The 12,303-nt window shown below is 50.7% G+C and overlaps 1 protein-coding gene across 1 annotated transcript in view; it reads right to left on the reverse strand.

Moving 5' to 3' along the window:
- Nucleotides 1–894: 894 nt before the first annotated feature.
- LOC140398116 (nectin-1-like) overlaps nt 895–12,303 on the reverse strand; it is a 574,692-nt gene continuing 563,283 nt past the window's right edge. The window contains exon 8 of the mRNA XM_072486388.1: nt 895–915. Coding sequence (XP_072342489.1) covers nt 910–915 — 6 coding nt within the window. The 3' untranslated portion in view covers nt 895–909. The remainder of the gene's footprint in view (nt 916–12,303) is intronic.

Genomic DNA, 12,303 nt, shown 5'->3' on the forward strand with positions numbered 1-12,303 from the left:
GTTGGAGCTGATAATCTTCACTGCCACAGTCCCCACCAACAACACACGACCTTCCATGTCACAAGTAGGCTTACATGAAAACTGCAATGAAGTTACTGTGAAAATCCCCTAGTCGCCACACTCCGGCGCCTGTTCGGGCACATGGCGGGAGAATTCAGAATTCTCAGCTGGTACAGGAATTGAACCCGTGCTACTGGCCTTGTTCTGCATCACAAACCAGCTGTCTAGCCCACTGAGCTAAACCAGTCCTGGGTGTTGTCATGGTACATACAGAATCTGGTGGTGTGTTTTCAGATGATGTCAGTGAGTGCAGCCTGTAGATAAGAAACAGAATTTTGTGCAATATTTAGTTTCTAATCAGGAGGAAGGCAGAATGTTGACACTCTTTTCCTGATCAACATTTTACAGAGAAGCCTTAATCCCGAGGGAAGCCTTAATCCCGGGGGATAACTGGAAACCCTGTCTCACAAATCTTCTCTTGTTTTCTCTTTCTGGGTCTCGGAGGTAGTAACCCTGCTGAGCAGCAAGCTGATCAAGAATACTTTCAAAGACACTGATTAACTCTTCACATTCGGAACGAGGTGAAGTGATGGCCACACTAACCAGGGAGCGCTCAGTTCAAACACTGTGACACTGCTGGAGTAATATGTCAGTGGTTTATTTACAATGGATGACCCAACAGGTTCTGTGATTTGGACTTTCTCTCAGTTCCATCCCAAAACACATTGTACAGTTCAAACATTTCCAGTTTTCCCCTCCTGCTGTGAATTGTCTGTTCCGTGTGAGCGATCAGCTTGCTCCCACTCCCTTCCCTCGCCAAAGGCCCCAGTCTGTCCCTCAGGGATGATGCTCTGACCTTTTCCTGAGGAATGGAGTCCTTGTCCTCTCTCCATGTACCAAGGATCTTCCTTAACTCTGTAATTGAAAACCAAATTCGGAAATGCTGTAAATTACAAAATCAAGAGCTGCAGAAATCAAAGTGACGATAATCAGAGATGATTAGTTATTAAGTTTTAAGGTGCCTGTCAATCGATTGAATTTCTTAGCATTTCAACAAGGGGATAGCTCTTTATTTGCCCTGGTAATGGATTCAGTCTGTGAGGTATGTCTTGCATACCACTTTCTCCTTATTGACTGTCCTAGACAGGGTTAGAATTTTACCCCTTTTCACCCACTCAGTGAGAATGCTGTAAGGATATAGGGTTAAGATAAGCGTGAGTCTTTGCAATGAGAACACTCCTCAGGGACTGTTTGATAGATGGTGCCTAACCCACTGAGATTGGGCCTTATTTTTATTGAATCAGATAAGTGATAGGACTGCAAGAATAACTGCAGGATGGCATGGTGACACAGTGGTTAGCACGGCTGCCTCACAGCGTCAGGGACCCGGGTTCAATTCCGGCCTCGGGTCACTGTCTGTGTGGAGTCTGCACGTTCTCCCCGTGTGTGCGTGGGTTTCTTCCGGCTGCTCCGGTTTCCTCCCACAGTCCAAAGACGTGCAGGTTACGTGAATTGGCCACGCTAAATTGCCCCTTAGTATCCAAAGATATGCAGGTTAGGTTGAGTTACAGGCCTAGGGTAGGGGGAGTGGGCCTGGGTAGGTGGTTCTTTCAGAGGGTCAGTACAGCCACAATGGGCCAAATGGCCTCCTTCTGCACTGTAGGGGTTCTTTGGATCTATGAATATAAACATTGCTCTCAGAACGATGTTCTGTTTATCCTAAGGTTCTGGGACCTAACCCGTCCCCTCAGGCTAACGAGATCTGAAACTCTAAAACAATTCCTTTATAGGACTCTGGAATTCCCGAGACTGTTACTTTACAGACGGTTGACCATAATGCACTCCACTTAACATTAGAGTCTCCTTGTAACAGGATCTGAAATCCTGAATCCTCTGTGAATCCAGTGTAACAGTGACAGCTGGGTCAGGCGGTGTGCAATACACTCAGCTTCATCTCACAGATTCTGCAGCGCTCCCCCGGATGTGATACCCCGTGGCCCTGTCAGTCCCATCAGCACAGATGTTTGGGATTCTCCCAGCTGTTATGATCTGCCCTGCAGTCGGCCGCAGGAATGTTCCAGAATCTCACTTTGAGAAGCGTTCCTGCACCTTGTTGGAGCTGCCCTGGTATTTCCAACAACAGCAATCGGCATTTTCATATCACCTTCAACATCCCTGGGAGCTTCACAGGGTGATTATCCAATAAAGCTTGGTTCTGAGCTGGTCAAAGAGGATGGGAGTGTCTGAAAGGCGGAGGGGGAGAGACAGGGAGGGGATTCCACAGCTAAGGGCCCCAGTGGAGCGACTAAAAGCAGGGACCTGAATGAAAGCATCTCACAAACCTCAGCGTGTTACACGGCTGGAGGATGTTACAGAGGTTTCTTAAAATTCATTTACGGTTTGTGGGCGTCGCTGGTTAGACCAGCATTTATTGCCCATCCTTGAGAAGGTGGGGGTGAGTTGCCTTCTTGAATCGCTGCAGTCCCTGAGATGTAGATACACCCACTGTGCTGTTAGGGAGGGAGTTCCAGGAAGTTGCCCCAGTGACAGTGAAGGAACGGCGATATATTTCCGAGTCAGGCCGGGGAGTGACTTGGAGGGAAACCTTCAAGTGGGGTTCCCGGGTATCTGCTGCTCTTGTCCTTCTAGATGGTAGTGGTCGTGGTTTAGAAGGTGTTGTCTAAGGAAACTGCAATGCATCTTGTAGATGGTACACACGGCTGCCACTGATCGTCGGTGGTGGAGGGTTTGAATGTTTGTGGAAGGGGGAACAATCAAGCGGGGCTGCTTAGTCCTGGATGGTGTTGAGCTTCTCGAGTGTTGTTGGAGCTGCACTCACCCAGGCAAGTGGAGAGTATTCCCTCACACTCCTGACTTGTGCCTTGGAGATGGTGGACAGGCTTTGGGGAATCAGGAGGTCAGATACTCGCCCTAGGATTCCTCGCCTCTGACCTGCCCTGGTAGCCACAGTATTAATGTGGCTGGGTCCAGTTCAGTTTCTGATCAATGGTAACCCCCAGGATGAGATAGGGCGAGGGAAACCCCTGGAGTAATTTGAAAAAAAGACTGAAAATGTTAAAATTCAGGCATTGCCAGCTGACCAGGAGATAACGTAGGTGCGAGCACAGGGGTGAGCAGGATGCGCTGTGAGTTAGGACAGAGGTGGGAGAAGAGGTTTGATAAGCATAGGTTTACAGATGGGATCCTGGCCAGGAGTGAAATGGAATATTCAAGTGTAGAAGCAACAGGGAAATGTGCTTCTTCGTAAAGACAGGCAGGAAGGAAAGGGGAGGATGATTGGAAGAAATGATCTTGGATCGGAAGATGAAGAATGAAATATGAATGAAAATCACTTATTGTCACAAGTAGGCTTCAATGAAGTTACTGTGAAAAGCCTAGTCGCCACATTCCGGCGCCTGTTCAGGAAGGCTGATACGGGAATTGAACCGTGCTGCTGGCCTGCCTTGGTCGGCTTTAAAAGCCAGCGATTTAGCCCAGTGTGCTAAACCAGCCCACAAAGAATCCATCTGGGTGGAGATAAGAAATGTGCAAGGTGACATCTGGAACACTGTGAACGGTTTTGGTTCCTAATCTAAGGAAAGGTACACTGGCAATGGAGGCAGCCCAGAGAAGGTTCACTAGGCCGATCCCGGGTAGGGAGGGATTTTCTTATGAGGAGAGGTTGAGTAGGTTGGGCCTGTCCTCATTAGAGTTTAAAAGAATGAGAGGCGACCTTATTAAGACATATCGGATTCTCAGGGGGCTCGACAGAGTAGATGCTGAGAGGTTGTTTCCCCTTGTGGGAGAGTCTAGGACCAGAGGGCAGAATCTCAGAGTGAGGGGTTGTGACATTATGAGAAATGTTCAGAATACAAAGGGTTAACGTCATATCATAATCAACCACTAGATGGAACTAGATGCAGAAGTATATAAATCACTGACTCACAGACCTCTGGGAGAGAGCTGGGGAGAGCAGTGATAGGGAGTACAGTGCAGTTACAGATAGAGTGTGGAGAGTAGTGTTAGTTTAGTGTAGATTGCAGATTACTATAATTATTGTTTACTGTAGGAGTAAGTAGTCGAGCTTAATTTAAGTAGTGTAAATTAGCTTTGTGAATGAACTTAGCTTCTGTGGTCTTTGTGAACACTGCGACATCCATCCTGAGAACAAGGGTCACAAAGAACACCACAGGGGTCACCCATTTAGATATATGAACGGGCAGGGAACAGAGGGAAGTAGATCCTTGGAAAATAGGTGACAGGTTTAGATAAAGGATCTGGATCGCCACAGGTAGGAGGGCCGAAGGGCCTGTTCCTGTGCTGTAATTTTCCTTGTTCTATTTCAGACAGAGATGAGGAGGAGTTTCCTCTCTCAGAGGGGAGTGAATCAGTGGAATTTAGTACCGCAGAGAGCTGTAGAGGCTGGGCCGTTAAGTATGTTCAAGGCCGAGAGAGACAGATTCTTAATCAGTAAGAGGATCGAGGGTTATGGGGATAAGACGGGAAAATGGGGTAGAGGATTATATCAGATCAGTCATGATCTCATTGAATGGAGGAGCAGACCCGATGGGCCGAATGGCCTAGTTTTGCTCCTACGTCTCATGGTCTAAAGGCATGGATGAGGGTTTCAGATGAGTTGAGATGGGGGGGGGGGGGGTCGGAATTCAGTGACATTAGAGAGGTGGAAGTAGGTGGTCGTAACGATGGAGTGAATATGAGGTAAGAAGATCTTCCTTCAGGTCAAACTAAACACCAGCAAATATATGATGGGCCCAATGGGCTCCTCGCTTGCTGTGTAATTTATGTTTCTATAGTTGCAAATGATCAGGCTCAACCTCAGACAGATGGCAGGAGGGTAGCTGGGAAGAGTAGACCTTCTCTGGGGGTGGCCCAGCGAAGGACCACTCAGGAGCTCCCTCAGGTGAAGGGATTTGGGTCTAGATCTCTGGCAACGAGAAGAATAAGAGACAATTGTGTTGAAACGTAAAAGATTCTGAAGGGGTTTGAGAGGGTGGACGCTGAGAGATTGTTTCCATTGGCCGGGGATTCTGAAACATGGGAGGCAGTCTCAGAACAAGGAGTCAATCATTTAGGACTGACATGAGGAGAAATTTCTGAACTCAAAGGGTTGTGAATCTTTGGAATTCTCTATCCCAGAGAGCTGTGGATCCTCCATCGCTGAATATATTTAAGGTTGGCATCGAGAGACTTTTCATGTCTGAGTAAATCAAGGAAGATGGCGGGTGGACGGGAATGTGGGGCTGAAGCCCTTGCCATGATTGTATTGAATGGTGGAGAAGGCTCAATGGGCCGAATGGTCAAGTCCAGCTCTTATTTCTCCTGTTCTTGTGTCCGGATCATTGTTTGTTGAGCCCTATGCCAGGGAGGACTGAGACCAACCACTTTACCATGCTCCTGCCCTTCACCATTCTGGGAGGGAGATTTGAATGAAGGTTTGTCCTGGGCTGCCCTGTGATGCTGTATGGTTGAATAGCTGCCAGCACTCGCCGTCTGGAGTAACAGTTGGTGCGAGACGGCTTGGGGGGAGATTGGGACAGGTTGGAGGAGAGATGGTATTAGCTGCAAGAGTCAGCATGATCAGGAAAACCTGCCAAAAAATACCAAACTTCTCCCTGGGAACGGTGACTTTGAATTCTTGGGCCATTGTGAGTTAAACAAATCTGACACCAGATTGCAGGAACCAGCTTCTGCATTCCATTACAAATCTCAATTAACTTCAAAACAAGGGGATGAAAAGACAACGATAGACTTTGAGGCAGAGCTCAGCACAAAGCTACATACCTTCAAAACCGTCAAATCAGCAACACAAAACACAACATTTATTAAACCCGTTTGAAAAATAAGGTTTAATTACAGGTTCATCGATCCATTTATGTTCATACCTTCATTTCTTCATTGAAATCGTCTCAAGGCCCTGACTTGCTACAAAATATTTTATTTTAGAATAATTCAAATCATTATCTGGGCTATTGATCACATTAATGGGGAGGATGTGGGGTTTGGGGAGAAGGAGTTTTGGAAACAGAAATTAGACTGTTCAACCTTTCACAATAAATAAATCCTCTCAGTTTGCTATCGCCCCTGTAAATCCTTTTTGCACACAATCCAATGCCTCTTTATCCATTTTGTCACTTGGGTCCCTCAGTTCTGACCCTCTGACAGTGCAGCACTCCCTCAGTACTGACCCTCTGACAGTGCAGCACTCCCTCAGTACTGACACTCTGACAGTGCAGCACTCCCTCAGTACTGACCCTCTGACAGTGCGGCACTCCCTCAGTACTGACCCTCTGACAGTGCAGCACTCCATCAGTACTGACCCTCTGACAGTGCAGCGCTCCCTCAGTACTGACACTCTGACAGTGCGGCACTCCCTCAGTACTGACCCTCTAACAGTGCAGCACTCCCTCAGTACTGACCCTCTGACAGTGCGGCACTCCCTCAGTACTGACCCTCTGACAGTGCAGCACTCCCTCAGTACTGACCCTCAGACAGTGCGGCACTCCCTCAGTACTGACCCTCAGACAGTGCGGCACTCCCTCAGTACTGACCCTCTGACAGTGCAGCACTCCATCAGTACTGACCCTCTGACAGTGCAGCGCTCCCTCAGTACTGACACTCTGACAGTGCGGCACTCCCTCAGTACTGACCCTCTAACAGTGCAGCACTCCCTCAGTACTGACCCTCTGACAGTGCGGCACTCCCTCAGTACTGACCCTCTGACAGTGCAGCACTCCCTCAGTACTGACCCTCAGACAGTGCGGCACTCCCTCAGTACTGACCCTCTGACAGTGTGGCACTCCCTCAGTACTGATCCTCTGGCAGTGCGGCACTCCCTCAGTACTGACCCTCTGACAGTGCGGCACTCCCTCAGTACTGACCCTCTGACAGTGCGGCACTCCCTCAGTACTGACCCTCTGACAGTGTGGCACTTCCTCAGTACTGACCCTCTGACAGTGCGGCACTCCCTCAGTACTGACCCTCTGACAGTGCAGCACTCCCTCAGTACTGACCCTCTAACAGTGCGGCACTCCCTCAGTACTGACCCTCTGACAGTGTGGCACTTCCTCAGTACTGATCCTCTGACAGTGCGGCACTCCCTCAGTACTGACCCTTTGACAGGGCAGCACTCCCTCAGTACTGACCCTCTAACAGTGCAGCACTCCCTCAGTACTGACCCTCTGACAGTGCGGCACTCCCTCAGTACTGACCCTCTGACAGTGCAGCACTCCCTCAGTACTGACCCTCTAACAGTGCAGCACTCCCTCAGTACTGACCCTCTGACAGTGTGGCACTCCCTCAGTAATGACCTCTGACAGTGCAGCACTCCCTCAGTACTGACCCTCTGACAGTGCAGCACTCCCTCAGTACTGACTCTCTGACAGTGCAGCACTCGCTCAGTACTGACCCTCTGACAGTGCAGCACTCCCTCAGTACTGACCCTCTGACAGTGCAGCACTCTCTCAGTACTGACGCTATGACAGTGCAGCACTCCCTCAGTACTGACCCTCTGACAGTGCGGCACTCCCTCAGTACTGACCCTCTGACAGTGTGGCTCTCCCTCAGTACTGACACTCTGACAGTGCAGCACTCCCTCAGTACTGACTCTCTGACAGTGCAGCACTCCCTCAGTACTGACCCTCTGACAGTGCAGCACTCCCTCAGTACTGACCCTCTGACAGTGCAGCACTCCCTCAGCACTGACCCTCTGACAGTGCGGCACTCCCTCAGTACTGACCCTCTGACAGTGCAGCACTCCCTCAGTACTGACCCTCTGACAGTGCAGCACTCCCTCAGCACTGACCATCTGACAGTGCGGCACTCCCTCAGTACTGACCCTCTGACAATGCGGCACTCCCTCAGTACTGACCCTCTGACAGTGCGGCACTCCCTCAGTACTGACCCTCTGACAGTGCAGCACTCCCTCAGTACTGACCCTTTGACAGTGCGGCACTCCCTCAGTACTGACCCTCTGACAGTGCGGCACTCCCTCAGTACTGACCCTCTGACAGTGCGGCACTCCCTCAGTACTGACCCTCTGACAGTGCGGCACTCCCTCAGTACTGACCCTCTGACAGTGCGGCACTCCCTCAGTACTGACCCTCTGACAGTGCTGCACTCCCTCAGTACTGACCCTCTGACAGTGCTGCTCTCACTCAGTACTGACCCTCTGACAGTGCAGCACTCCCTCAGTACTGACCCTCTGACAGTGCAGCACTCCCTCAGTACTGACCCTCTGACAGTGCAGCACTCCCTCAGTACTGTGCCTCTGACAGTGCCGCACTCCCTCAGTACTGACCCTCTGACAGTGCAGCACTCCCTCAGTACTGACCCTCTGACAGTGCAGCACTCCCTCAGTACTGACCCTCTGACAGTGCGGCACTCCCTCAGTACTGACCCTCTGACAGTGCAGCACTCCCTCAGTACTGACCCTCTGACAGTGCGGCACTCCCTCAGTACTGACCCTCTGACAGTGCAGCACTCCCTCAGTACTGACCCTCTGACAGTGCAGCACTCCCTCAGTACTGACTCTCTGACAGTGCAGCACTCCCTCAGTACTGACCCTCTGACAGTGCAGCACTCCCTCAGTACTGACCCTCTGACAGTGCAGCACTCCCTCAGTACTGACCCTCTGACAGTGCAGCACTCCCTCAGTACTGACCCTCTGACAGTGCAGCACTCCCTCAGTACTGACCCTCTGACAGTGCAGCACTCCCTCAGTACTGACCCTCTGACAGTGCCGCACTCCCTCAGTACTGACCCTCTGACAGTGCCGCACTCCCTCAGGTGTGTGGCTCTCCAGCAGCAGATGCGAGTTTTCTCTCCAGATTCTCTGGAGGTTTTCGCCATCACGCTGGCTGGACTGGGATTGCCACAGCGATGGGGGCACTCTTTTGAAAGATGTCACGATCTGTACTTGGAAAATATTTCCCCCCTCACCTAGATACAGGGACCTCCCCCCAAAACAAGCACTGCGGTAATACCACCCACCCCCGCACACAACAGGGCAACCCTCCCCACCAACATAATCACCGGGGCAACCGCCCCGCCCCACCACACAAGCATTGGGGTAACTGCCACCCCCCCGAGAAGCGGGGAAAGCTCCCCTTCTCCTCAAACACAAGCACCAAGGCAACCCACCCACAATATACAGAAGGGTAACCCCACAGAGAGGCTCCCTTTGCAGTCAAGGAGAAGTGCCAGGGACAGTGCCAGGAGTCTGTGCCAAGGGGCAGTGCCAAGGGTCAGTCCAGGGGACAGTGCCAACGGTTAGTCCCAGGGGTCGGTGCCAAGGGTCAGTGCCAGGGGGCAGTGCCAAGGGTCAGTGCCAGGGGGCAGTGCCAAGGGTCAGTGCCAGGTGTCGGTGCCAAGGGTCAGTGCCGGGGGCAGTGCCAAGGGTCAGTGCCAGGGGGCAGTGCCAAGGGTCAGTGCCAGGGGGCAGTGCCAAGGGTCAGTGCCAGGTGTCGGTGCCAAGGGTCAGTGCCAGGGATCGGTGACAAAGGTCAGTGCCCAGGGCCAGTGCCAGGGGGCAGAGCCATGGGGCAGTGCCAGAGTCCGTGCCAAGGTATTGCCCAGGCAGGCCCCTCTCCTCCCTGGGACTATACTTACCCGTGCGTTCCTGATGGGTTCCCATCACACGCTTCACCTTCTTCCAAAGCTGTTGTAAACCTCGCTAAAGTGATGTCACACGGGCGAGGAGGTAGTTTCCAATGTGGCAGGAATATATGGCGGGGAAGCCCTTTAATTGTATTATAATTTGTGGAAATAATGCGGGAACCTCATGACAGCACCAGTGAGGGGGGGGGGGGGGGGGGGGGGGGGGGGGGGGATCAGGAAACAAAATCTCAGTGACGGCATTCTCGTTTTTGGAATCTCGCGATATTTTCTGCCCATGTCATCGTTTGAGCTTACGGGCACCCCCATAATGTTAGTATGAGTCTAGATAGTGAATGTCTTCATGATCTTCGACCAGGGGAGGCATCACAGTGTGATCCTGTCTTGGCAGGGAGTATTGGATTTCTATGCACAGCCCCGGGCGCACTTGACAAGATTTAAAAATGTATGAGCATATTGAGGATCTTCTGAGGAGGGGTTGCTATGGAGATGTGTGCTGTCAGAACGCATTGCTATGGAGACAGTATAAGACATTCAAAAGTGTTTCTATGGTGATACTGAAGTGTGAACAGGTGGTCCTAGGGGTTTTAGAATTATTAACTTGTGAGATTAACCACTAGCATCAAAAATGACATAAATGTAGTGAAAATGTAATTAACCCTCTCCAATCTGAATGGAGATATATCGGAGGGGCAAACTCTGCCACAGCCCCCGGGAGAAATCAAACTGAGACCCCACCCCGGTTGCTCTTCGCAGACCAGGCAAGACCCCCGCAGACACCATTTCAAAAAAAGAGCAAGTCCTTGGCCAACATTCATCCCTCAGCAATATCATTAAAAACACAATTACCTGGTCATTCGTCTTGTTTGTGGGATCTTACTGTGTACAAATGAGCTGCCACGTTTTCTGCGCTACAAATCACCATGTTTCAGGGGCTGTAAAGAGCTTTGGGATGCTCTGAAGTTGAGGTCTGCACGAAGAATGCACTCTGTTAGTGCTGAGAGCAGCCATCTTTGAAATCAGTAGATCCGCACATGCAGTTGGTGCTGAGTGCGATGGGGAATTTGCTCATCCATTGAGATATTTCAGTTGGAGACGAGGAATCTTTGTTCCTTGGGACATATTTGACGCACCGAGGGGGTGTAACTATTGGGCCAGCTGCTGTCTCAGATATTTAACCCATGTTTGGAGATCGCCCCTGCACTGAGGGAGTTTGTTCTGGTGAACGCACACTAGGCCTCACCTTGGGCAGCCACTCTGTACGGAGCTCAGAGATATTCCCCAGCAGCCATCCAGAGGAACTGAGCCAAAAGCAAGCCAGGGAGGATTCCACAATGACAAGATCATTTGAAAGAATTGATTGATGGAGAATATTGAAGGGCTTTCTTCAGCGAAGAGGTGGCTTTAAGGAGGGGCAGTGCCAAGTGGCTGATCCATTCTTCACTGGGGGTGGATGATGAGCTCAGTGAGGTCACTCTCCATCTGCAGAGGGCGGGCCAATCACAGGCCAAGCTCCGGCCATTGGTCAGACAGCACACTCGTCAGACCCATTCTTAAGATATTCCAACAAAACAATCTCAGGCAGGAATCAAAATGACGTCTTGGGCGGCACGGCAATGGTTAGCGCTGTTGCTTCACAGCACCAGGGACCCGGGTTCGATTCCCGGCTTGGGTCAATGTCTGTGCGGAGTCTGCACGTCCCCCCGTGTCTGCGTGGGTTTCCTCTGGGTGCTCCAGCTTCCTCCCACAGTCCAAAGACGTGCTGTTAGGTAATTTGGACAATCTGAATTCTCCCTCTGTGTACCCGAACAGGCGCCAGAATGTGGCGACGAGGGGATTTTCACAGCAAATTCATTGCAGTGTTAGCGCAGGCCTACTTGTGACTCTAATAATGATTATTATTATTAATAATTGAAGCAACGGGTCTGATGTCCACCTCATAAAATATGATCATAACTGACCTGTTTATTGAGTACCTTAATCGCTCAAAGCCTGACCCCCTCAGCGTGGATGGTGACAGGATGCTTCTCCTGGCCGGTGAGTCTACAACCAGGGGAACGTCATCTCTGGATCAGAGGGAGACCATCAACACCGAGATGAGAAGGAATTTCTTCACCCAGAGGAGTCTGAATCTTTGAAACTCTGTCCCCGGAATCTATGGAAGCTCAGTCATTGAACCCGGTCAAAGCGGAAGTCAATAGTTTTCTGGAGACTAATCACATCAAGGGGCGTGGGGAGGGCTGATCGAGTGTGGTATTGAGGTAGATGATCAGCCTGATCTAGTTTAATGGTGGAGCAATCTGAATGGTCTATTCCTGTTCCTACGTACCAATGTCCATCCAACAATGCAGAAATGATAGGGTTCAGAATGTATGCAGACCCCACGTCACAGTATACAGACCCAGTATTACAGGAGACAGGCCGTATATCACACTATCCTGAGTCTGTATCACAGTGTACAGACCCTGATCAGTGTACAGACCCTGATCAGTGTACAGACCCTGATCACAGTGGACAGAACCTGTATCAGTGTACAGGCCCTGTATTACAGTGTACAGATCCTGTATCACAGTGTACAGACCCTGATCAGTGTACAGACCCTGATCAGTGTACAGACCCTGATCACAGTGGACAGAACCTGTATCAGTGTACAGGCCCTGTATTACAGTG

Source organism: Scyliorhinus torazame, chromosome 21, assembly GCF_047496885.1.
Source record: "Scyliorhinus torazame isolate Kashiwa2021f chromosome 21, sScyTor2.1, whole genome shotgun sequence".
Taxonomy (NCBI): domain Eukaryota; kingdom Metazoa; phylum Chordata; class Chondrichthyes; order Carcharhiniformes; family Scyliorhinidae; genus Scyliorhinus; species Scyliorhinus torazame.